Here is a 27,466-nt window from a genome sequence, read left to right as displayed (position 1 = left end):
CCATCATTCACTCGTAAATGCTACAAAGTGACAGTATTCAATCAAAGCTGAAGCACTCCCCAGTACAATATCTGTATTATTTGGATTACACATTAGCAGGTGGGAATCAAGACTCCCTCTGCTGTGCTAAACACTCAGGGATTTTCAGTCCACACTGCTCCCATCTGGTGAAATGGAGGAATAACAACTGAGGGCAATACAATGAATTGTTTGCAATGAAGACCAACACCACAAAGACAAATTTATGTTTTTTAATAAGATCAGAGTTTACCGTTTACTTTATTAAATGGAAAAACAGTCAGAATGACTGAGATAATACAATACAAAAAGGAGTAAAACAGATTTAAGCCAACGTTATTCCAGAAAGTACTTCAATTTTAACAAAAGTCGGTTAAATAAAATAAACCCCTGGTTGGCACCAACACAAAGACACATATTCTGACTAAGCACAATTGACCTTTTTAACCCTTGAGCCTGATAATGGACGGCGATATGAGAATACAAACAGGCTCTGTGCAAACCTCTGTTTCAACTTCATAATTTAATCCTCCACTAGAGAGATAAACAATGTAGATTTCATAGACATAATCCAGATTTGCCCTAATCCAAATTCAGCATGCTAGTTTATATTATGATGCTACGACTAATAAAAATAGGTACAAAATGCATTTTTGGTCTTCATTTTTTAGTAAGAAATATCCCTCATATTGCACTGCCAGTGCTGAGAAAAGCTATGGTTTAAATATTGAGGGATGGATCCACTTTAAAAAAAGAAAGAAAAGAAAGGATTACTCTCAGTTTGCTTAAAGGGAGATGAATGACATTACATTTGCAAAAGAAAGGCAAAATCCAGATGCACAAAAAATAAGAAAGAAAAGTAATAAGTCGGTAAAAAGAAAATATTTAAATCAAAACAAAGTGCTGCAGCAGCAGCAAACCCCACTGACTGCAGTTTAAAACCTAATGTCGTCACGGTCTGCTGGTGTCTTCTAAGCACCACCTGATTAACTGCTGCTAATTGCTTCTCCGCGGGGCGCCTGTTTTATTGAGACTGAAACCAACAACGTGAGACATAAGACTAAACAGAGGTATCGCGTATAACCCACATACTGTGCTTCTTTTAACCATGCCGCCTCAGTAAAATATGTATGACAGCAATGCAAACAGATTCAGCGTCAACATCTGCTCCTTTCAACAGTGTTCATAAGCTGAATATGAAAAAACAACAACAGCGTTTGCTTTATGTACAGTTTAAGAATAAAAATCTCATTACATTCCTGCAGCTGTGCTCTACAACTGTGCGCACTGGCGACAGTTTGTGTCTTGCTGGCTCAAGTTGATGGACGTTTGCAACCAGCAACACAAGGCTGGACGTGATTGCTTCACAATAAAGACTACCTGTAACCTGAAAATTCACAATTAAAGCATCAAATGTTCACGTTCCCACGTACCTACAGAAATATGAATTCATTCATTCAATCATTCGCATACGCTCATATTTACACACATTAGCATCTTTCTGTGGCTTTTGACAGCCCTCACACAAACATGGCAGACGACACGAAGCTTTCACCACGGCTGATGTTGGGGACGGGGTGGTAGTCCTGGCGGTCAACGTCTACGTGCAGGTAAGGAGGAGGGACCTCATTATTCCCTGGATCATCCCAGCCAGAGGGGGCACCGGACACGTAATGCATTCTGTTGTTTAAACCACCGTTGTCATAATCGTCATCCTCATCTTGGTAGGCATCCAGGTCCTGCCAACAATAAGGAAAGATAAGCATATCATACAATAGGAGGTGGTTTCTATCATCACCTTCTAAAAAAGATGAAACATTAAGTTAGACTCAGATAGCATCATCAATGAGATTTCTTTCAGTTCTTTCAGAAAATAAATGCTTTTGGGTAAACCAGACTATCACCAGCAACGATAAAAATAAAGGATTTTTATGGCATTCATCAAAACCAGCATAGCAAGTGTTTCACCTTTAGTCTTCTAGTTAATAATAACTGGGGACCAAAAGCTTATCACGAGTATCAGAGGCATATACAGGATTTTTAGGGTGGCACAGGAGGAAGCAAAAACAAAGCAGGGGTAGGAAGGGTGGGGTGGGGAGCCCAGGAAGTCAGAATATTTAAACAGAAATAAAATCAGTGAATTAAACAGGCTGTTCACGCGCAGCTCTGTGAACTATTACAGATTAATTATCGGAGCTGCACAAGAGTTTAAATCTAATCTTGTGCCATATAATTGTTTTACAAAGGGGAAAATAACCAAAATATATTGGAAACATCGAAAATAAACATACTAATTTTGTGAAATGACATTTTTCAGAATCATAAAAATGATCATTTTAAAATATCATTATTGATTTATTAATATTTATATCATTTTTGTTATCTGATGATGATTTTAACCACTTAGCTATAATAATGCAGTCAATCTGGACAATAACATCACTAAGGGGTTTGTACCTTACACTATTTATTTCAAAGTGCAATAAGTTTTACAAAGAAAAAATACAATTGTTGTTTAATTGTTGCCTGGTTCTGCCGGAGGTTTCTTCCTGTTAAAAGGGAGTTTTTCCTTCCCACTGTCGCCAAAGTGCTTGCTCATAGGGGGTCATATGATTGTTGGGTTTTTCTCTGTATCTATGAAGCGCCTTGAGGCGACTTTTGTTGTGATTTGGCTCTATATAAATAAAATTGAATTGAATTGAATTGTTGTAAAGTACAATGTGCATGGAATGACTGAGTACACTAAATACATTGCACATATTTTTCTTGGGACATCTCAGGCTGTTTATCATCTGCTTTTCAAATGCAGTGGTTTTACTGCAACCGTGTTAAAGAATGTATGCATTTGTTTTACTGCTCCTGAAACAAACTGGGATTTATGTAGCCAATTATCTAAAATGGTCCTGAACATCTGGTAAAAAACTAAACAAAAAAACCCAAAAACAGATGCGGAAAAAAAGAGTATTTTGATGAGATTCTGTTTTGATAGGATCTCAAAAAATATGCATTTAAGTGTCACATATGTACTCAGCATGCATCCTTACCGTGACTGGTTCTTGACTCTGGGTGGAGTATAAGTCGTTTTGGACCATTGGGGCATTGCTTGAGTTCAGCAGCTGTCGACACACAATTAAACAATCATTATACAGCACGAGAACAAAACTGTTAGTTGTGATATGTGCCGAGTGACCTGACAGATGTCAGGATAGTGATACTTTTGTCCTTCCAAGGACTTTTCAATTAGCGACTCACCATGTTAGCAGAGTTGGTGGAATTAAATGTCTTCTTTGGAGGAGGGGGCTTGTACTTTGGTGGACGACTGCACAAAAATACACAATTCACACATTTAATGACTCACAAAAGCATGAGACACGCTGCATGGCATTTCATCTAATGGAATCATTTGCAAATAACAAAAAAAGAGCAAACACTCATTGAAATCAGCAACAGTGAACTGAAGTGAAACTCAGTCACTCACAGAGATACTTACTCTCCAAGTACTTTGGCTTTGCGTTTGCGGTACAGGGCAATGACCGTTCCAATGATGGCTATGAGTATAATGACCCCTATGATGGCTCCAATGATGATCCCTGTAGTAGGCCCCCTCTCTGGAAGACGGGTCTCTGGAAAAATATTATTAATACGTCAAACACGATTAGACCAGACTACAGATGGCATGAACGCCCTCTTTCTTTCAATAATGCCGCCTTCTAACAGTTGCACCAGAGATTGACATTTACACATTTTTCCCAGTAGACCATATTCCTATTTATCCATCTAGCATCTTTTTGTTTTTGCTAATTGCCCACTTGTGTGTGCAAAAAAACCCCCCATTTCTATTCTTAAAGAAATAAAATAAAACCACTTTGTTATGGGGTCCACAAATTGCTCCTAGTGAAATTCAGCAGCAGTGTCCCTTTCCAGAAATAAGCAGCATTTACTTAAAGAATCTTTTTGTGGTCTTTTTTATGCACAAACTATTTTCTACCTCTAGTCTACATCCACCAATCAAAAGAAGTGTGCAGCTAACTAGCATTACAGCCCAGTTGAAGGGGGGCAGACAGCATCAGTGTTTACATCATGTCACGCTGTGTTGAACACGAACCTCTCCTAATGATTAGATGAGTGCTTTATTCTGCACAGTGATGAGGTTAAGGGGGTTTGATACAATAAAAACAGTTCCTGCGTGAAACTGCAGGTCATGATTTGTTTAGAGAGACATGCAGGCTGAATTTTTCCAAATTTGAGTGCTGCAAGGCGAGTGCTATTTATTTCCATTATATTTAAGAGAAGGCAGACATTTTTATCGCTGATATTTTCCAGACTGACCAAAATAATATAGATGGGTTTGATATGTGGGCTCACTGTCCCTTTAAATAGCTTGTAAACAGAACAAAACAGGTAAAGAATTTTACAAGAGAAAAACGAGGAGTAAATCTCTGGCTTTGTGTTAGATTAGCACTCCATTATTTTTGAATGAATATTAAGTCAATGAAAGCAACTTGATAGCTTAACATAACACACACACACACACAAATACACCCCACCACCTCACAAAAAAGTATTGGAATAGTAAAGCCAGTCAAGTTGGTCATTCTGGAGCTGAGAAAACCGGTAATTCAAGGAAAAACAACAAGTAATGGCAGAAAAACACTCCACTCAGTCCATAACATTGAGAACGACCTGCAGCGAGCAGCGATGGAAATATCACAATCTGCTGTGTGAAGGAGACTCTGAGAACAGCAGTGCAAAACACTCATCAAGATTAAAGAAAGTGGAAAGCAAAACTGGAATTTGTAAAGAAGGTACAGAGATGAGTCACAATAATTCTGCAACAAAGCTTCTATGGACCGATGAGACAAAGATTAACCTCTACCAAAGCGATGGAAAGGTCAAAGGGATCTGCTCATACATACAAGCTCATCTGAGAAGCATGGTGGAAGTTGAACCATGGCTTGGGCTCGCTTCGATTATGGCCGTTCACCCACCATGTTGAGTTTTACCATTTCTTTATTTGTTTTCCGTTTAGAAGTGGTTAATGTTCGTACATTATTTTAATCGTACTTTGTGCTGTTCTTACAGTTAATACTGAGTTTATGTTCCTCTCTGCTTCCTCTCTGCTTCCTCACTGCGACCCGTATATTTATATATAGTCCCTATTTACTTATTTCCCCATTTTATTTTGGTAGCCTTTGCCATCTGTGTTTAGTTGTATTTTCCCCAGTAAATTTCCGCTGTATGTGATGTGATGGTTACTTTACCTTGTGTGTGTTTACAACCTATTCCTGTCTGTAGCCTTTTGTCACGTCACCTGTTTCTTTTACCTTTTTTTCTGTGGTCCTTGGTTTCCAATAGTTCCCCGTAGCCTAGCATTAAAATTTCTGTAGCTTCCTTAGTTTCCAGTGTTTCCTGTTGATTCAGATTGCCTTCAATAAAGAGTTGGTTTCATAAAATCCCTGCATACCCACGAGTCTCCATCTGGGATTTTTTTCCACCACCATTAAATGCAACAGCCTCCGGAAGAGGCTCAATCATTTGTATTGATGATGGTAGCAGCAGAATAAATGTAAAAGTTTGCATTTGTCATTTTGTCTGTCAGTTTACAGAGAAATGCATCCAAATGAATCAGGAGAAACTTTATTTTGCAGCAAGACAGTGATCCAAAACATGCTGCCGCCTCAACTCAAAACCTTATTAGGGCTAACAAATTAAAGGTTTAAGACAAGACAAGTCAATCACCAGAAACCAACCGAATACATATTTCACCCCCTGAAGGGAAGAATAAAGGGAGAAATACTGCAAAACAGACAACTACTGCACTACTGAAAGATCCCCTTGAAAGGCATAATCAGTGTCTGTGGGTAGTAGGCTTGATGGAGTTGTTGTGAGCACAGCAAAAACAGATTAATTGGTCTTGCTCTTGTCATACTTTTGGAGGGTGCTATGGCTACACTCTCATAGAAAAAGAAAAAAAAAATCAACCAATCAGCACCTGTGGCTCTCATATTTTATTTTGAGATTGCTATTACTACAACTACCACAAGAACAACAAAAAAAAATTATGACCCACAGTTAACTTTCAATTTTCAAAATGTTGTGAAATATCAAAACAATTGTCTCAGCACAACATGCGTTTATGCTAAAGTAACAAAGCACATGAGCAGCCATAGAAATCATGAGAAGAAAGATCTAAACCTACCCAAACCTCAGCCATCATAAAACTATTATTTAAGCTTCTAGACTAATTTAAGAGGATATGCCTACTGCAGAAGCATGCATACAAATATGGAAAAATGGAGGTTAAGGGGTGTTTTAGATTAAAATGAAAGAGAACAAGTCGTTCAAACTGAAAAAAGAAAAAAACAATAATTGTCATTATACTTGTGTTGTTCTGTTTCTGGGATGGTAACCTCCTGGTGTTCTCACTTGCTGTCTGGCAGCTGCTCAGAGCCAATAAATAGATGTGAGAAGAAGGCATTGGCTACGGGAAGCAGCTAAGAGCGGCGGGAATAGTAAAGTCAGTGACCCTGTAATTTATTCAAGGCTGAAAACAAGCGTCAAAGAGTCAACATTGATTAGATGAAGCGTTTTTAAAACCGCTATAGCAGCTTGATTGTTATAATATGCATGTACACTGATGGGTTAGTCTGGGTGTTGGATATATGTGTGAGTGTTTTATGATGTGTGTTTGTGGGATGGGATTAGGGCCAGGGGGTTGTTGAGCTGCGTGCGGATGCTTCATCATATCACGCTATTTGTATCTAGTACCTTGGATATGATTTGTATTTCAGATTTAGCATCGTGTCTACCTGCCTGGAGACTTAGAGACTTGCAGATGGAAATTAGCTGGTAGCTAAATCCGGCACAATGCATCCCTTCTCCTCTGAGATTAATGTTTTTGTTCATGGTCCCTGACAAATAAATAAACTTTTTTTTTTTTTAAATATTTTTGTGCAACGATCTGTGCGCTCCCCCCACTCTAATATTTCTCCTCCTATTTGTTTTCAACGAGTCCCACCTCTCAGTTTGGAAACAACTGACTTAACAACATTAACATTAATTAGAACTCGTGTACTACAAGGCTGTAAGTAAGATAAATGAAGTTATTTCACATTGTCAACCCGATCACTAAGAGTGGCTTTATAATTAAAAAAAAAACAAAAAAAAAAGAGACGGAGAGACTAATCAGTGAAGAAGAGTTTAGAGAAGCGTGTGTGTCTGTGTCTAGATGTAACACTGTAAAGTACAGACGGGGTCTTGATTAGAGTGTCGAGTCACATGGCTGATTAAGTCGAACCAGCGGAGTCGTGCAGAGGTTCCTCTAATGAACCATGACCACGCTGAGCATGAACCACGAAGTGCGCACACGCAGCGCGTGTTTACTGAAGGTGCAGCCCAGCTCATTATCCCTCGCATTCCCAGGGGATTATGCTAATGAGGAGGTGGTAAAGGGCAAAGAGGATCTGAAGCTCATTTGATGAGAACAAACTCTGGTCTTAATAATTGGAAGGGTCATGATTGAACGTTGTTAGCCCTCTAATTACGATTCGCTTCTAACAATAGTCTACTTTGAATACCTCCTCAAATAATTCCTCATTCTTTCACGCGTACAAATGTGACCTGATAATCATGTCTCGTCCTGTTATTCATTACACAGCTGAGCTCATCATCTTAAAAATCACTGACCCCACACGTTCTTTGGGTTTCCTCCCACTTAATACTCTATTAAATGTTTACCACAATTAAAAAGGCTGTCATTTATTAAAAGAAATGAATCAACGCGCCATCGACACAGTTTGCACTCCTGCTTTTGGCGCGTCTTTCTCTTTTAAACGGATAGCATACATTACAGTGTCAAATTAAATATGAGCGCTGGACCTGCAGTATCCAAAGCACAGCAATCAGTAAGTGCAGCAAGCACTTTAAAGATGAAACAAACGGGTTCTAACGAAATAATAAATAAAATCAGTTAATTATGTTGTTTGGATTTATTCTGCTGGGTACAAAGTTTTCTATTGTTTGTAATTACTTCTGGAGCAAAGACTCCTACTCCTCATATCTTGGGAGCAAAACCAACATGTGGTGGCCTCAATGCATCTAAAGTAGTTGTTCTCCTTCTGGAGGGGACACAAACTTCCACGGTGCTCACACATGAAGAGGGAAAACGCGTTTCATTCCCTATAAGCATTAATAAATCTATTCATCCCTGTACCTTAAAATGCACTGAAAAGAAATATTTCAATTTTTGTATTTATTACTCAAACTCACACACAAAAAAAGGGTTCTTCTGTAATACAGAGAAAAGAACAATGAGCTACTATGCTGGAGAGACAATTTAGGGCAGGCTGCGGGAAATTAAACCTAATTATTCATGCAATACTCTGAATCTTAAAAGTGTCCCAAGCTTGTAAAACATACTTTTGCTTTAGCTCAGCCATATAACAGAGATTTTATACCAGTAAAATTAACAATGCTAAATAATTACTTCAATTTTTTTCATTTTATGAGGGCTGAACAAAGGAGAAAGGGAACGTTGTACTGTGACACTTTCAAAGTCAGTGGGAATATTTCTCATTTAATGGGAAAGGAGAAATGATTTGCGCAGAACAATAAAAAGACGAGGGAGCCTTGATCAAATCTCAGACAACACAGATGGGGACTGGATGTGGCATACTGGCAGGCATTCAGGTCTTACGGGGGTTCAGCTGCTGCAGCTGACATCTTTGCAGGAAACATCTCAGCTAATTGCATAAATTCACCTCGACGCAGTGCATTCAAACTGCCACATGGTGGTGCTGTGTCTCTGTAACACCAAAGCACAGACTCTTTCATTTAAAACCTGAAACCTGCCTCGTCTTCCCAGTATTTTGTGTTAGTCCTCCCTCATTCCACTGCCGTATCTGATTTTTTTTGTCACACCTCCCTCCACATTTTTGGCTGCTGGGATATTTTTTTCCTCCGCTCCTTCAAACCTCTATAGAGCCGCCTCTTTCTGCTTTGCCTTGCGTTATCTCACAGGCGTCATTATCCCACCAATGCCATTTTTACTCAGCAGGTTTCAGGTAGGAGCATGTTCCTTCCTTTCAGATAACCTTAGATGGAGGCGAAAAAGCTGCAGGAAAAGGCCAATTGTAAGGATTGAGGTGCAGTGTTTGTGTGTGAATGAGTTGACTTGAGAGCGTGCCCTCTGTGTTGGCCCTGGACACCATCCATGTCTTGCGCTAATGAAATATTTCAGGCAGAGACAGCGAGAACGCCAGAGAGAGTGTGTGTGTGCACATATACACCGTACTTCTGCTGGCCCTGTTTAAATCTGTGCAGTTCTTCGCCAAGGACATCCAACCAGACGAGCTATTACCCACACAAATAGGGCGCACGCCCATGCACACAAAACTGTACCGACACAAGGCATTGTTTTAAGAAACAGTTGACATCCTGTGTTGCATTCTTGTCACTCAGGATGATGTATTTACACTGAGACGCTGGTCTGCCATGTGCCCTTTGGCCCCCCTCGCTTTTCTCTCCAAACAAACATCACACACGTACACAGAAACACATCAACATACATATTTTAAAATAAAATTAGACACAAAAACCCAGCACGCACAATATATGATCAAATTAATTTGAGTGGAGAGGAGCCCCGAGGCAGAGAAGAGCTCATCCCACAAACCATGTGGTGTTTTTTTTTTTTTGTTTGTTTTGTTGAGGGAGATGCAAACTCAGTTAAAGGTCAGCTCCATTCCTGTGAGCGGATCAATTCAAGGACCATCCAGTTGTATAGACATCTATCCCTTTCCTATATGTGAGCCCTCCATTGCTCACAGATGCCTGCCTGGCCAGCCACTCAACCATAGACCACCACTCTCCCACTGGGCACACGGGAGGAGGGGGAGGAGTAGGAGTGACGGAAGAGGAGATGTGGCTGGATGGTTCGCTGGAGCTGCCTGAAATTACTGCAGACCTACTTCAGCAAGTTGAAAATACCACCAGAATCTCTTGAGCTTTAGGATGCATGGATGAGTCCCAGCTGCAGCTCTGCAGCTAGTGGCTAGATTTGATTTTTTTTTCCAGCTCCACCTTTGTTCTTTTCTCATTTCCGTTTTAAAATGCTTTGGAGTGTGTGCGACAAAATATTCGGGAGGCAGATCAGCTCTCCTTAAAAACTTAGTCCAAGTGAGTCACTGTCTGGAAAGCTGAAATGTGGAGCGAGTTGTCAGCAAAAGAGGATTCAGTGAGAGATGAGTCAAGGAGAGATGGTGGAGTCCAAAAAGGGGAGTATGGGAGAATGACACTGAGAAGGTGAGGAGAGGGGAATAAAAAGGAAAAGAGAAAGAGGGAGCAGGAAGAGCCAAGTGAGATGAGGGCTGTGATTAAGAGGCTGGCTTCAGATAAGTACAGAGGGATTTCCCGACTGCTGCCTGCAACTGGCTGATCACACACAGAGGGGATAAAGGGGAGAGCAGGAAGACAAAGATCTCACATCCCTCTCTTTTCCACTCAATCCCTTGTTCTCTCTTCCTGTGTGTTTACGCCTCTCCCTGAAGGGATTAAGGTTAACATGCTGGCCTATCCTCCACTTCCCCACACAGGCTGGGCTTTTGTTGCATTTATCTATGCCTCCTCTCCTTCCATCCATCCTTCACTCCCATCATCTCCCCTTTCCTGTCATCCTGCTCCATTGGCGGCGCAATTTTGGATTCGCTCGTCTGGCCCTGTATTACAACAGCACAAATCTGCAGCGTCTCCCTCTGCATCTCTTATCTCCTGTGCCTAACGAGTAGAGATAAGCCTGTTTTTATTACCCTCCCTGACCTGTTCAGAGAATCGGTGCAACACAGGCACACCAAACACACACCTACACAAGTTTTACTTCACCGAATGCCTGCTAACCAACCTTGAAATCCTTCATATCCACTGAAGAAAAGATTTAGATAAAAATACGGATTTGTCACTAGAAAAACAATCCTAGTGTAGCTAATGATCAGATTCATTCCTAATGGGTTGGCATGCCTTTAAAAAGAAAACAAGAAACAAAATAGAGACAGTTGACCAAAATATCTAAAGCCCGAGGCTGCCTGTTGGCTCAGCTTGACGTAGCCTTGGCCATGTGGCAGTAATGCTGCGGGATTGTCCCGCTTGTGAATTTTCACTGTGCATCATCTTCCCCCCGCTTTTACCCTCTCCAATATTTCAAGTCAAACAGCAGCATGCTTTTTTAGCAAAGTGAAAAATGTCTATTTAATTATATAAATTCTCAGCGTTTGATCACCGCGCCACCATTAATGCCTTTGAAGGAGAAAACATTTGATTTAGAATTCTCTTTTCTGCAAGTTCGCCTTTGTTGTTTCTAAGATGTCAGTGGAAACTTAAGTTTCAGGAAAAAGCTTGGCCTTAATGCAAAGTTTCAGCGTTTCAGCGTAATGAGACAAACGGGTATCGGCTGAAATTCGACCCTTTTGAACTCAGATGAGACACAGGGCTATAGTCCCAGCAGGCACAGAAAAACACAAGGCTACCACGGTCAGAACAGAGACCCTGGAGATGAGATTAGGATGGAATGAATGGATGGCCTCTGAAAGAGATTAAGATAAAGAACAGTGCATGTAATCTCATTGCTCACTAAGAGAAAAGTGAAATCCTACCCTTTAGATTCTGGGGTAACTTGGTAAAACACACACCCTATCCATCTATCGGGCGTTCATTCAGCCTGATCTGTGTATACACTTGGTAATACAGTAACCTAACGATCAGGTGCACAGATAACTGCAGAATTGAGGGAGATGAAGACAAGAAGAGGAGGAGGAGGGGCAGGAGCAGAATGAGGCAAAGAGGTGAAACAACAAAGGTGGAGAATAAAGTACAGCTAGTGGCTATGCTAAGAGGGCACATGCATGAGCTGCAGGCCTGAACACGCACACAAACGCGCACACCCACTTAGACCTGCACACACGCACTTAAATTATTCACAATCAATGCAAGTGCTACAGTGTTGAGTGTTGCAGCTACCTCTGACATGAATTTTCCAGCAGTTGAAGACCTACTACACCCACCACCACAATCACCATCACTGTCATTTGCTATTCACTGCACTCATGATGCCATTACAACTCATTTCAACACAAAACAAATCAAATCAAATTGATTGTGCTTGTTCGGACAACACAACCAGCCGAATGGCTCAGGAAGGACAGACTTTACTGATTTGACTGAATTTTATGTGTGTGTGTGTGTGCGTGCGTGCGTGCGCGTCTGTGATGCTGTTGCCAGGGGTTTTTGGATTGGGCAAATCAGTAATGCTGGTCATTTCTAATCTCCCGTGATTCCCAGAGCTCAACCTTGCGCATTTAGACTGTCTGAGGATTAAATTCACGTCACTGACGTACATTAAGTGTACACATTGTGTTTGTGTGTATGTGTAAGCGTCTTCTAAGTGTGCCTGTGCATTTTGACATTTTAAAAAGCTGTGTCGTGGTTAATGTGATAACTCTGCATGGTGTGTGTGTGTTTTGTGTGTGTGTGAGAGAGATGCTCTCCCTCTCTGGGGACACAGTGTGTTCCCTGCCACAGTGCATCAAAGCACACTCGGTTGCCTTGGGAGAAGGCATCTCCATCTCTTCTTTCTGTCGCTCCCTCTCTCTCCACCCCGCTCGCTTTCTTCCCGTGCCTCAATCATTCCCTCTGCCTCTCCTTCCTTGCTTCTCTTCCTGACAAGGTCGCCGCTCTACTCTTGCCATCTCCCCGTCAATATTTACAGTCCACTTTGCGCTGGCACCGAGGTGGTCAACTCCAGCCAGCAGAGAAAGCAGGGCTGCATTAGCCAAATGTTGCTGTCCACTCAGAACATGAATGATATGTTGTACTACAAACACACTGTTTCTTCTGCACATACACACACGCTCTCTCTCTCTCTCTTGCTCATACACATATACACACAGAAAAGGTGGGAGGTAAAAGGTAGAACTGGAAACAGCAAGCAGATACTTAACAGAAGAGTAACAAGTGCTCTAAAAGCACAGGTCAGTTTGCCATTACGTCGATTGGAGCACATAATTTTGTAGATTTTAGCACTCTCAAAACTCCAACACATTAAAGCAATTATGATACATTACACTACTGTCTCAAAAACAAAGTGGCCCTATTAAAATTCTACATGTTGGATATTTAACATACCATTAGTTTTAGCGCTTGCACTTTCATTAGAAGTTTTGCAGCGCAATTATAATGATATCATGATATCTGCTGTAACTCACATTACATCTCAGCATTTACATTCTGCATCACATCAGAAGAGGAAAAAAAAGATAAATTTATACAACAAAAAGGAACACAAGTGACCACAATCACTAAACTGGCCTTCTGATATTCACTTTAAAAGGAACGGTTTAATCAGTTTTTGCTTTCTGGCTGATGTTAAGATGAGTAGATCAATACCACTGTCATGTCTGCGTGTTACTTGTAGAGCTGGGTAGCGATTAGCATAAAGACCGGAGGAAGCATGAAATCATCTCCGTCTGAAGGTTAAAAAAAGAATCTGATTACACCTCTGAAGACTTACTAATTACTATGAACAGCGCTAGGTGGCACAAAAGAAAAATGGTAGAAAAGTACTTTTAGAAACAGTCGGGGGCTTTTCTTTTTCTTTTTTGATAGTAAACCATACCTGACACTTTAATGAGCAATCAGGAGCATCAGATGCAGAGGGGAAAGCAGCTACTCATATACATCCACATACATATCTGCCTATGAGACCACAACAATGGTGAGTTTATGTGAACTGAGGCCAGTCTTTACCCTTGTCCAGTGGCAACACTGTGACAACACTTTTGAGCAATAAAGGAGTGGTGTACACATTAAAACAAGACTTCCAATTTTAATTTAAAAACCAGGGACAACAGATGCAAATTAGTCTGGAAGGCTGCGGCTAATTTATATTTATTCTTGGTTAACTAATAAACACAGTCCCTACACATACTGACCGACACTTCTGTTCAATACCCAATGATGAGACTTCGAGAAATGCTTCAGCGTTGCATGAAAAATCAAAGCAAACTAACATTTGTAGCGACTGGCACAGCTTGAGCATGTTATATGTCCTACCGGTTTTGCTAGTAGGAAGACTGTTCAGGTTAATTCTCCCCTTTCTACGCTAAGCTAAGCACATCACATCCTGTCCCTGCAGCTCCAGGCTTGGCACAGATTCTTGAAATCTGTTTGATCCTGATGTTTAATTTGCAGCAAAGAAGCAAATAAACATAATTGAACAAAAAAAAAAAAAAAAAGTCCAAATATTCCTGAAAGTGAGACAATCTAAATAAACAGCTGCAGGTTTCCTGCATTTTTATTAAATGTGACACACAAAAATGTGCGTTTCCTGAATGTGAACGCAACCAGGATATTAACTACCTCTTACATTACATAATATTATATATTATAAAGAGAAAGGGACATAAGCAACAGCTGTGATATAAACAGATGCCTGGAAGGGAACCCATCAAGCCTGAGAATATACTGTAACTTACAGTAAATGTTGCAATCTGAGAATATCCAGCCACCTAGTTTGCCTCACAATGCCTTTAGGCTTCCCATCCATCTTCCTGGCCTGCTTTTTCTGCTCTCCACCCTCCAAACCCCACTCTCACTTCCTCCACCAGTGTCACCGTGGCCTTGAGGCCAGGCAGTCAGAAGCAGCTGGTATGTTTACCTGCCCTCGTAACCACTGCTAACCTCTGGCTAGAAGGGACTCTCACCTCATTACCCACCACACTCAGCCACACATAAAACCTCAAACTATCCTCTTAGATTTCTCCCCTGCAGCCAGGATGCTTCACTGTAATAGCCTCTGTGTACTGCAATCCATTCAGCAGCCCGCTGTGCAAAAGTGGAACATATAACAAGGGGGAATGTAACGTCGAGGACTTGGTTACTGCTCCTTTCCCTCCATCTCTCTCTAAAGTATTGGGAGAGTCAGTTCGTTCAATTCTCTCAACTCTCGCTGACTCACAAGCGAGTGCGCTTCATGTCGCCCTCCTACCAAGTTCCTCACACAGACTCCCAGAAAGGAAACAATGCTCAGAGAAGAAGAGACAGAGATGGAGAAGGAGGGAGGAGAGTGTAGAACATATAGGAAAAAAAACAGAGAGCTCTGAGAGAATAGAAGATTCAATCTGGAGGGTGGAGAAGCAGTTGCTGAGGACGTGTAGGAGGAAAAAGAAAATATGCGTGGAACAAGAAAAGTTCCAAACGTTCTCCTCTTTTCAGCTTGATAACATAGAAAAGTAATGATCCCTTTGCAGAATTTGTTGTCTTTTTTTTTTTCTTTTGGGCTGGAATAATGATTTCCTTTCGAGTGTTGTTTACCGTGTTTGTACCTGGTGTATTGTTGACCGCAAAATAGGCAGCCTAAAAGAGCCTCGCGCACAGTCCTGAGAGTGCCATAGCAGTAATAGGCTCCATCTCTCCCTCAAACGGCCTCTCATCAGCTACTGATTAATGACACAGAGCCATAATGGTTCTGCGTGCTCTCCACATTCATTCACTTTCCTCTTCATCCAGTGCCCCTGGAGAGAAACCACAACAATGCGAGGTGTCGAGACACACGAAAACGGCGCTCTCGACGAACCCGAATTCAAATGCTCATTAAGAAAGACGTTTCCCCACTTTGCCATTCAGTTATGCATTGCCACTGGGAGCCAGTGGACACAGAAACAATAGAACACAGAAGAGATGGAAGGTGGAGAAGAAAACATTCACAGTTCAATTTGGCAATAAAGAATGGTTTCATTAGTGTTTAAATGTGGTTGATTGGCTGTTTGGCATAGAGTGCTACTGATTTATGCATGGTAAAAAGGACGCAACAAACATTCTGGCACAAAGCCTACGTGCGCACACTCACACACTCAGTGCATCCATGCACTTCCAAGAAAGTCTAAGCTTCTGTGTAAATCTGTGAAAATAAACTGTGACTGGAAAACAGAAATGTGTACCTCCTTTGATTTCTGCCACTGCAGGGAGAATCCTCAAAGGTCATCATCACTGTGTCTAGTGTTTAGAGCTCAGTCAATAGTAAGTCGCACAGCAGCACAGCTGTAATTCACTGCCCTGCATCTTTTAACATGCAAATACAAATACACGTAGGCAAGCATGCTGGGAGGCACACGTGTCAAAGCTCTGTATGAGGGGGGAAAAAAAAAAGACAAACAAGTGCCAACAGCCAACATCCAAATTGATGCACTCTCTAATGCATGAGCAGAGATCAAAATATTTACATTACAGACACGCTTTAACCCTCACATGTCATGGATGAAGGATAGAAACGGCTCTAGATACATCAAACAACATTACACCAAGTAGCCACTATTAAAAAACATAAAAAACAAAAAAAACCCTCGCAGCATCGGTAATGAATAAATCATTCTCATCTGCCACGCACTGAACACACAGAAGACTATGATGCTGAGCTCATCGTTCCAAATCCAGAATGGTTGCAGGCACAGGTTAGTTACTGGAAATGCTCTTTTGTCTGAATATTCATACGCGTATAAAACTCCCCCATCGCAGAATGTCGCCTGTTAAGATGCTCCTGCTCCTTCCCCTTCTCTGTGGGGGTGTCTGTTGATCCGCGTGTTTGTGTGTTTCACATCAGCAGAATTTATGTTCGCTGTTTGAGCACGCGTGGGGGTAATCAATAGTGTTTCAGTGAAGGACACTTAGGAGCAGATTGGAGCCCAAATTCAAGCTAGCATGAAAGACAACATGACAGAAACACTTGCTGCTCAACCTGAAGAGGCTCAGTGTGACATCAGCTCTGGCTGTCAAGACACACACACACACACAGATTTTACACACACATTTAGACATGCTTGTAAACTCTTAAGAGTGTCTTCAAATACAGTTAAAACATTTACACAGGGCCACATCAAAGAAGCCAAACTAATGAGTTATTGACCGCTGAGCCTGCGCACACACATACTACTGCATGCACTCTGCAAATGCACCTACTCCATGCAGAACAGACGTGACCAGCGTCCTTTTCAATACTAGGAAGGGTGTGCTATAATGGGAGCACGTGCGAGCCTGCCGGTGTGTGCGTGGTTGCGTGTGCAGGGCTGACTGTGTGTACACAAGTCATTATTAGAGGTTTAGTGTGTGCTCACCAGTCAGTCAGGCTCCAGTCAGAGGAGTCAGCTTAAGGGCTCATAGCAGCTCCCTGAGGAGACACTAAATACCATCAGCCGTTTAAATCCATCCATGACCATTTTAAATATGCAGCACACACTCGCTCCATTTTTAATAAGGGCTCGGAGCAAGAAAGGAGGAAAAAAAAAGAAAGAAAGGCGAGAGCAAAGACAGAGACGGACAGAGACAGAGAGAAAGAGGGGGGCAGACTCGGGGAGCAGCAAGAAGGAGGAAGATGAGGGAAGAGGAGGAGAGTGGAGTCTGTTGCATTGATTTCTTGGCAGTTTGGCACCGGCCCTTATTCGCCTGGAAAAGCCACAGATGTGTCAGAGCCAGTTAGGCACGCAAGAAGAAAGGGGGGACGCGTACACACCCAACACAGTCACATGCGTGTACGCACACAGCACATGTGCAAACGACGAACACACAAACACTCCCAAATGAAATGCTCGTAAATAGAGAGAAGAGACAGTGTGTTCTCCGAGTGTCTGTGAGTGTGCGTGGATTACAAAAGCACCTGTGTGAAATGAGGGAGTGAGAGCCAGGGATGATGCAAGGGGTTTTGATGCTTTTCTGAGGAAAACCAGGCATTTCTCTCTGAAGGCAGAGTCAAAAATAGATATCATTACACACACCTAGATGGGCAGTAAATTTCTCCTTAATCCCTGGCTTAACTTAGCTCAAAAATGTGTCTGCCCTGCTTAGCTTTCAAAGCACACCTGACTGTGTGCGGGTGCATGCACAGCACAGCGGAACAGCAGGGGAAAGTCGGATGTACATTTTGATCTGAAGGCGGATGAGACATTAGGATCAAAGTCGGGGACTGGGGAGAATCAACTGATCTTAGCTGTGAATCCATGAGCAATCTCCAGACAGACTACCTGATTAGCTAGGCATTTGAGGCCCATATCTAGCAAGAAAAACGGAGGGAATACCAATAACAAACTCCCAAGTCTGGTCTGTGTGTACAGTCGCAAGGAAAAGTTTGGGAGCTTTTCGAATTACTAGAGTTTCTGCATTGACTAGTAGGAAAATGTGGTCATCTATATAACTATTTTAGACAAACACAGCTTGACTAAACCATGAGATGTACTTTTCATGACTATATATAACACAGTGAGAAATGATTTACTGTGCAAGCTGAAAAACTGAGCCTCTTTTGCAGAACGTCTGCAAAAAGTGACTTTGAGTTAGGAATTATAATTAAGGAGATTGAAAGTGTGGGTTACAGAGATGCTATAAATAATGGCATACAAAGACAAAGTCTGCCCTTCTGAACAAAGATTCGTTGTTTGTTACCTTTGTTCCAATCATACCTTTTAGAGGGCCTCAGAAAATAGCCTTATGTAGATGTTTGTCCTTTTGTAGATTAAGGACTGTTGCTGTTGAACAAGAAAGGTAAGAAGAAGCCACCACTTACAGCAGAATCTACAAAAATCCTTACATTTTCCTCAAATCTGTGTTCATGTTTCCTTTATGAAACTTCCGTGTGGTCCTCAACACTTCAGGAAAGATGTACTGTCGACAAAACTTCAGCTTTTTTGGGAAAAAAAATGCACCCTGTGCCATGTGTGAAGCAGAAAAGGCACTACAGACTTGAATCTTAGTGATGCATGGTGGAGGGAGCATTGTGGTTCAGTGCTGCCTCAGGGCAGCCTAAAACTGCAGAAAGTGACCCAAAGCACACAAGTAAATCCAAAAACAATAGCAAAAAAAGTTTTGGATGCTCAAGTCAACAAAACTGCCCTTAACACATCTGTGAGGCAGTGCATGACCTGCAGAGGGCAGGTCACTCAAGACAGCCTATAATATTGATGTACTTCTGATGTATTTCTTGTAGCTGCTTAAACGATGGGGGCTGTTGCTGTTTAAAAAACAGAAGAAGAAAAAAGGTCTGCAAAAGATGAGCCTCCAAGTTACAAAATTATTCAAGGGATTGTTGCTTTTTCCAGCAAGTTCTGTTCTTTAAGTGTGACTTGGCTCTCATTCAGACTGAATTTCATCGCTAACGAGTGCAAAAATCCAGATTATTTCAAAAGGCTCAAAAATTTCTTCTGGCAACTTTAAAATCACATTAATCAATGTCAAGTTTAGAGAATTGATCATTATTGCAATCAACTGAAATCAGACGACACTGAAACACAGACGTTAGCTCTATTAACCCTTTTTAGCCCAAAGCCTTTGAATTTTTCTCATCTCCTTTTTCTTTGTACTAGAGTCATTAAAGAGGCATAAAACAATGCGTCCACTGCCCTGATATTACTAAAGCTGTTATTCCTGAACATTATACCTAAATGGCCAGCGTGGTTATATAAGGTATATACTCTCCCCGGTCACTTCACAAGTATACCTTGTGAGTATTAAGGTTTCATCAACCTTCGTCTTCAGAGCTGTTTTAATTCTTCGTGGCACAGATTCAACAAGGCGTTGCAAACATTCCTCAGGGATTTTGATCCATACTGACATGGCAGCATCATACGGTTGCTGCAGATTTCTCAGCGGCACATCCATGATCAGATCATTCCACCACATTCCAGACGTGCTCTACTGGACTGAGATCTAGAAACTGTGGAGGTCATTTGAGTACTTGATATAACTTCACCGGTATGCTCAAGAAACCAATTAAGAGGATTTGAATTTTGTGATACAGTGAGTTATCCTGCTGGAAGCAGCCATCAGAAGATGAGTACACTGGTCATATACAGGGATGGACATAATCAGGGACAATACTCAGGTAAGCTGTGGTCTTTAAATGATGCTCAGTTGGTGCATCGGGGCCCAGAGAGTGCCAAGAAAATATGCTCTGCACCATTACACCACCAGCAGCAGCCTGAACTGCTGATACAAGTTAGACTGAATCTATGCTTTCATGTTTACGATCCTGAATGTGTAGCAGAAAGTCCAGTTCTGATGAATCTATGCGAGCTGTAGCCACAGTTTCCTCTTCTTAGTCGACACTGTAGGCCGGGGTAGTCTTCCACTGCAGTAGCCCATCTGCCCACCAAGGTTCAGCATGTTGTGCATTGAGAGACTTGCAACAAGTGGTTATTTGAGCTACTGTTTTCCTTCGCATCAGCTTGAAGCTGTCTGGCTATTCTCCTCTGACCTTTGGCATCAATAAGGCATTTATGCTGAGAGAACGGCTACACACAGAATATTTTCTATTTTTTGGACTATTCCCTGTGAAGTCAAGAGATGGTTGTGTGGGAAAAGTTTCAAAAATGCTCAGACCCGGTCGTTTGGCACCAGCCATGCTAAATTCAGAATCGCCTTTGTTCCCCATTCTGACGCTCAATTTGAAGTTCAGCTGGTTGACTTGAATGCATCTTCATGCCTGAATGCTTTGAGTTGTCGACGTGTGATTGGCTGTAATGAACAATAGTTGAGTGTACCAGTGAAAAACAGGTGCATGTCGTCGATGAACACAGGAAGTGTTCATCAGTGAATCCTAACTATGAACAGGTAACTAGTTTGTTAAAGTTTAAAATAGTAATTTGAATATTTGGTCCTAATAGACTAATAAGGAACCCTCTGAGCTTAGACTAGACTTTAATGTTTTAACCCTTAAACACCTACTATGTCATATTTGATACAAGTTTTTGAGACCTCTACATAATCAATGTGTTTTTCTTTCCGACAAACCTAAAAGAAATTGTTAAATGCATTTTTAAGCAATAAACAAAAAATAACATTAAAAACTCAGATGTGCCAAATATGATGCATATATGCAAATTCAGAATGCAAATTAATATTCAATGAATTTTAAAAACCTGTCAGAAGGCTCAATAACCACTCCATTTAAAAAAAAAAAAAAATCTAAATTTTCTGGCAATTATGTCATGTTTCAGGCTTTAAAGGGTTAGCCTGTTTCAAAACCAAACCAAACAAAAACTATTAATTCACTTTATTTTGTTACTGTTTATGTGAGGTAATATATATTTTTTAATGTATTTCTGCTATTAGAACCACTATTGTCCTGATTAATGCCTGGCACCGTAAAATGTAATTAAATACTGATGATGCAAATTAAGTTGACCAAACATCTATATTTTCTGATGATAAATATATGACTTGACTGAGTAATCGCTGTTGTGTCATTTTAAAGCGATATCACGGATAACAGCGCAAGCGAAGCAGAGGTCACGGTTATATTTGAACTGAGTATTTAAGAGGTTGATGGAGTCACTTATGAACGCTACTGTAGGTTTTTCTCTGCCTCCCGAACCAATAATGAAAAACAACACTTGCAAGGTGAACCTTTCTGCAAGGCACTTCACAACACTTCAGTGATGCCTACATGTCAACAGCTTTCACTCAGCGGGAATAATGTCAGTTCTAATGGAACAGTGGCTTGCCGAACCCCGTTTCCTGTTTTGGTTAAACACACCTATAGGTCGGGTTCCTCTCGCTCCGGGTGACAGGTGTGTCACAGCGGCGTGGCGGGAACCCGGTGATCCCAAATGACAGAATGAATGACCGGTTAGTCAGCTCGCCGTCTGACTCACCGGGCGAGAGAATGAGAGCTCACTCACCGTCACGCTGACTGCATCTTATAAATGTGGCTCTGTTCTCAAAAGATGAAAAGGGTGGATGTGTCACTCTCAGTTTACACAGAGATACACGCGGAGATGCTCAGACTTACAGAGACACCCCGGCACCCAAGATGTAGATTAGACATGGTATGTTTATTACCCTGTGAGCCACAGAAGAAACCAGCGCCGAGACCTCCCTTCATTCGTCTGTCAGTAAAGACACAATAGGACAGTCACACTTTCTTTGATGCAGCACTCTGGAATGTTAATCACCACAGAAACCCATTATCTTCACATCCTCTCGGTCCCTCCCTCCATTTGTCTTCTTCTTCTTTTTAAAACCTGACAAACTCCATGCTCGTTACTAGAAAGTACCATTGTTTCATTGAGCGCACATGTAGAGGGAGACAGAGACATGAGGCAGAGGAGATAAGAGGAGAGGCAGCAGAGAGGGAAGGCCTGCCTGCCTGACTGCTGACATAAATTGGGGATCGTAAAAAGTGTCGTCCCAGAATTAATCTGCGAAGAATGAATAAAGTGAAGTACCTCAGGGAGAGGTGTGCGCGTACGTGTGTATGTGCATAGGAGCAGGGAGTTATTCTTGAATCTATAATGGAGATAACAATGGAGAGAAGGAAACACGAAAAACACGACTCCTAAAATCATTCATAAAGCTTGACGATCTAGATTCACGAGGATGTTATTCGTCCATTCGCACATATGCAAACGCACAACAGAGATCTATTCTCAATACGTGGGATTGTTGTGCCTCAGCTGTGACATACTCCTCGCCCGTCTTTCTGCTGCAATGCCTACAGGAAGTGCCACATACATCATGAATTTTATGCATAAGGCTGAATGTCAACACTGATGCATAATTTTTGCAGTAAAATGCTAAATGTCACCAAACACCAGGCTCTGTTTCGACTGATGGCGGAGCTCGTTTTACCAGCGGACGTGCTCGCAGCCACCAGTCGCCACGCCAGCCGTCACACCAGGACTGAAAGGCTACAACTGTACTTTGCGCAGTTGTGGCAGCAGCGGAAGAGCAGGCGACAAGGGAGATTGGGGGACAAGGAGGGTAATGAAAGCAGATTTGAAGGAAAAGGAAGACAGACAATTTTTTTTCCTCCACATTTTTACTACTTTTTTTTTTGAGCAAATGAAGTGGAAAATGAGGAACAATATCAAACTCTTACACATGATTTAATTTCTTAAAGCATAATTTTACCCTTAAGCAACTTGAAGGCTTTAAAACTTCCTGCCTGACATTTCGTTTATCTTTTCCTTCCTCTGAATTCCAGGCACGTGAGGAATATCGAGCTTGGCATGTCTGGAGACTTCTGAATCTCCACTAACATTTGAAATAAACTTCGAAGAGTCAGAACAATGTTTGGCTGCACAACATGAGTTTCGAATGACTGACCCACTGGTGGGCAACAAAGTTCAGCACATTAAGTATTAAAGGCTCCAGGAGTTGCAGTGCTTTCTAACCAGCGAGATAGTTTTGGGTTTATCTGGCCACATTCTGCAATAACCCTCTTGGGTTTCTTTGGCCATCAACATCTACACCAGATATTAACATTAGAGTTTAATGTTTTGTATTTATAAGCAGTTTCGCTTTGCCCATGCAGCCCACATGCACACCATCAATCTCAGTATGCAAATTATGAAACTGTTTGGTGTACTTGCTGACAAACTTGGCAAGTCCCAGGTCGAGGGAAGCATAATTATTTCCTCAATAAACTCTTGTCAGGAAAGATGTTATAACTAGAGCTGAAATGTGTTTAAAGCAGGGCTAGACGACATGAGTTTGGCATCACTGGACAAAAAACAGAAAAGAAAAAAAAAATCCATAATAGCATTTGAGTATATTGTAATTAGTCTGAGAGATAACTTTACTCCTACATGTCTAAACATCTAGGGCTTGATTGGAGACTTTGGCCAGTTAGTTCTTTTGAGATCTAAACAGGTGGATCTTGTTATGAAAAGGGGAGGGAAGGAAAAAATTTTGTCATGCGCACCAAAACAGAGGAGAGAGCTGAACGAGGTGTCTGTACAATTCAAATGAAATCTGTAAACTCTTTGCCTGCAGGACTAAATTACTGGGAGGAGGTGGACTTTGGACACAGCTTGCCTTTCACACCCAGCTGATTCTGATCATCATCTCCAGATGGGGTCTGGATATTTTTATTTCTTTTTTTGGAAAAAAAAAATCACATGGCGGTCTCCATGCATTTCCTTCTTGCGCTGACAGATGCTGAGATATCCAGTTTGTTAATTCTAGGTGTGAATTGTACATGAAAATTGCATTTAGATACTCATCTTTGAAGATTCATCGCCCTGGTGCTCTGGGAAATACACAGCTATACTGTTTTTATAGGTACTGCATATTTAACAGGCTACACTTTAAAACATGCTCGAATAAAAAGCTATCTGCATGGCTGGATATCAGAAAGGGTAAGCAAAAAATAAAAAGACACTTGAAAATGATCAGTTGACCCCTCAACAATTTCTAATACATCATTCTTGCCTACTTTATACTCATTACAGCCAAAGGCAAAGGAAAATAAACACACACACACGCGCGCACATAATTTGAGGACAGAAGGAAGGAGAGGACACTGTGAGAATAAGTAGCCAGTGAAGCAGTTATACAGCTTAAAGTCTTCCTTCAAGGCAGGAGACCACCAGCTGAGCTCCTCAAATGAAAAACTACACTATCAATATGTATGCAGTAAGCTGGCATTGAGTAAAAAAACAACCACATTCACCAGGACAGACGGGAAAAAGGAGGAATGTCACATATGCATAGTCACGTGCACAGCAAGTTACAGAGAAATGTGATATTCTTTACTTTTAAAGCACAAAGTCTTTGCTTTTGACCTTTAAGGTTGAAGGGCTGAGTAATAAGAAGAGGGGCAACTCAGCCAGGCCTGCCAGAGAGGCTGCTGAATGAAAGATAAAGACAAAGGGATGGGTGAGAGACGCAGAGACGGGGAAAGTAAGAAAGCAGGAATGTGAAGGCACCGTCATCTCATGTCACTCTCCCCGCCCAGCTAGCCCCAGCTGCTGTTCTCCCTCCTTTTCTTGACCATTGTCACTCATGCTTCCAATCACCCCGAACCACTTGTGCTGCCATCCAATCTCTTCGCTTGCTCTCTCCTTCCTTTTCTTTCCCTCCTTTTCTTCATCCACACAAATGAGTCAGTGAAACAGGTCAAGTGTTACAAAATTTCCCCTGCAGCTCAACCTGCCTAATACAAGGCCTGGCTCATTGCACCAAAACAAGTAATACGCTGCCTACTCACTGAGAGGGGAGGGGGGGGGGGGGGGGGGGGGTCACACATACACAGAGGGATACCACCAACACACAGCGAATATAGGCTCATGCATATGCAACTATTATCCACATGTACGCCAACTCGCACCACTAAACATCAAATTCATCTTCTATAGCAATATTTACCATTTTCACACTACTGTTTGAGTCAAATTTCCGCTGCTTGTGATCAACAAAGACTTTCGGAGTCTGCACGGAAAGGAAAGCAACACATGAGACACCAAAAGATGTTTCTTCGAAATAAGAAATCATTACGTATCATACGGAGCGCTCAGATGACTGCATTTGCAAAAGTATTTTCTTGGCCCAGCTTCGAAGTTTAGTTTTTGTTTTATTTTAAGTTCTTTCTGCTTGCACTGCTTGTTGCTAAACGAAGCAAAATGACAATAATGTCTTGGTGTTTTGCAAAATGCAAATTTCTTACACCTCACAGACCAGCAAGAAACAATCTACAGATAAAACAGAAAAGATTTAAAAAAAGCGGTTGTGGTTATATGAATAAGACAGCAAATACTGCAGTAAATATGCCACAGAAAACCTTCTAGAAACCATATTTGTGCTGCTGCAGCCTTACTACCTTTGCCACCCATCAACCCTAATGAATAGCAATTGGGAGAAGAAAACCCTGAAGCACTTGAGTAAAAGTAGTATTAACAGAGAGACAGCAAAGTAAGGGGCCTTAAAATAGGACAAATCACTAGAAGAAGAAAAAAACTTAAGTTAACACACAGACACACACCTACACTTACCCTTTAACTGTGCCAGACACACACCATGACAAACCAGGTGCTTGACAGAGTACGCAACTGTGTTTGCTCTGCAGGCAGGAGTGTGTCATGATACTATAATGCAACAGCTCCATATATCAGGGGACCTATGGAGGATAAACGACCTGCGAGCAGTACCTGGAGAGTGTGTGCGTAATATACAGATAAATAACTGGGAAATGGAAACTATAGGATGATACACAGTCTCCAGAAAAGAGTGTAAACCCAAGTGCTAACACGAGATGATAAGCAGACCAGAAGCACGGAGATTGGACCACAGCAAGCACTTGTTTATAAGAGTTTGCCTGAATCCACCGGGAATGGTTGTCATTTGGGAGGGTAATGACTTAGGAAAACTGAAATGTACTGGAACATAAATTAATCAAAAATGTGAGCCTTGCATTCTTGCACCCTCTGAGTGCTCTGTGCCGTCTATTTTTTGCCATTTATACCCTGTTGTTACCTCACAACAAAAGGAGTTCCAGCTCTTAGACACAGTGAACAGACCGTAATTCTCAGCGGCTGTTTCCATTTGCCGCTCGGGTTAAATCAGAGGTGTGAGGTTGCGATGAACCTGTTATTACTGTCAAGGTGGCAAAGATCATATCCATGTTTATGTGAGCGATAATCAACTTGTGTTTATAAACCTTTCACGTACATCCCCCGAGATGCCAAACTTCAAATTTGAATAACATTTAATTTCCTTCGGAGATAAGACCCTTTGTCCATTCAGGACCATTTTATTCCATCACTGCCCTAAGCTGACAGTTAAACGGACAACGGAGGGCGCAGCGGCGCTGTGCTTCGCATGGCAATGCTGAGCTATTTTCCAAACTCCGATGCTTTCTCCCTCTCGCTTGCTCGCATTAGACATTAAAGTGTACTTTAGCAGTGAGTCAGAGCTGTTACCCATGATGCCTTGGCTGTGGGGTTGAGTGACAAGCCATGTAGTTGAAATCACTGAGGACTCTAGAGTAGAGGACAAGTTAACAAGGGGCCAAAGACATACAGGAGACCCCCTAGCAGGTGCTGTAGTGTGGTCAGAGATCGTCATACTGGCTCACACACATCCCCACACTCACACACTCATAAGTGAAAAGGCCTTTTCTTTTATATAATGCCAACTCTCAGCTCAACCGCAAGTGATGGGAGATGTGTTGGAAATGAGAAGGGGAAGTGGAGTTTTACACCCCAGTACGAGTTGGACAGCGCTGTGAGAGCGCACACGTGGTAATACTTGTGTGTGTGTATTACTTGGTAATACACACACACACACACACACACACACACACGCACGCACGCACCTTTATCGTCTGGTGTGGACTAAAAGCGAGGTACGTTTAGTCCACAGCAGACGATGAGGAGATAGGAGTGCAGGAGAAGAGGATGAGGCAGAAGAAGTGATTACAGGAAAAGGAGATGTCTCGATAAGATGACAGACACATGAATGAGGTGTCAGTCTGTAGTTATAAAAGAGGAGCCGACACATGCACACGAGCACACACGAGCACACGCTTAGTTTTGTTAAGGTCTGACAGCGCTGTCTTTGGTATGTATTTTACAAAAAAAGCAGAAAAGACTTGAACCCTACAGGGGAACTAGCCAGCGCAGATAACATCACTCTGGAC

At 41.7% G+C, this 27,466-nt stretch overlaps 1 protein-coding gene across 1 annotated transcript in view; it reads right to left on the bottom strand.

Annotated features, from left to right (window-relative positions):
* Positions 1–237: 237 nt before the first annotated feature.
* The window catches only part of LOC102798958 (nectin-2), an 85,282-nt gene continuing 58,053 nt past the window's right edge, over positions 238–27,466 (bottom strand). The window contains exons 7-10 of the mRNA XM_006802819.3: positions 3,509–3,641; positions 3,271–3,337; positions 3,063–3,134; positions 238–1,757 (exon numbers count right to left, since the gene is read on the bottom strand). Of these exons, the coding sequence (XP_006802882.2) occupies positions 1,539–1,757; positions 3,063–3,134; positions 3,271–3,337; positions 3,509–3,641 (491 nt within the window). The 3' untranslated portion in view covers positions 238–1,538. The remainder of the gene's footprint in view (positions 1,758–3,062; positions 3,135–3,270; positions 3,338–3,508; positions 3,642–27,466) is intronic.

This window comes from Neolamprologus brichardi, chromosome 11, assembly GCF_056152115.1.
Source record: "Neolamprologus brichardi isolate AB-2024 chromosome 11, ASM5615211v1, whole genome shotgun sequence".
In the NCBI taxonomy this organism is placed as follows: domain Eukaryota; kingdom Metazoa; phylum Chordata; class Actinopteri; order Cichliformes; family Cichlidae; genus Neolamprologus; species Neolamprologus brichardi.
The sequence above is the reverse complement of the archived record's forward strand: the minus strand, read 5'-3'. Positions and strand labels throughout refer to the sequence as shown.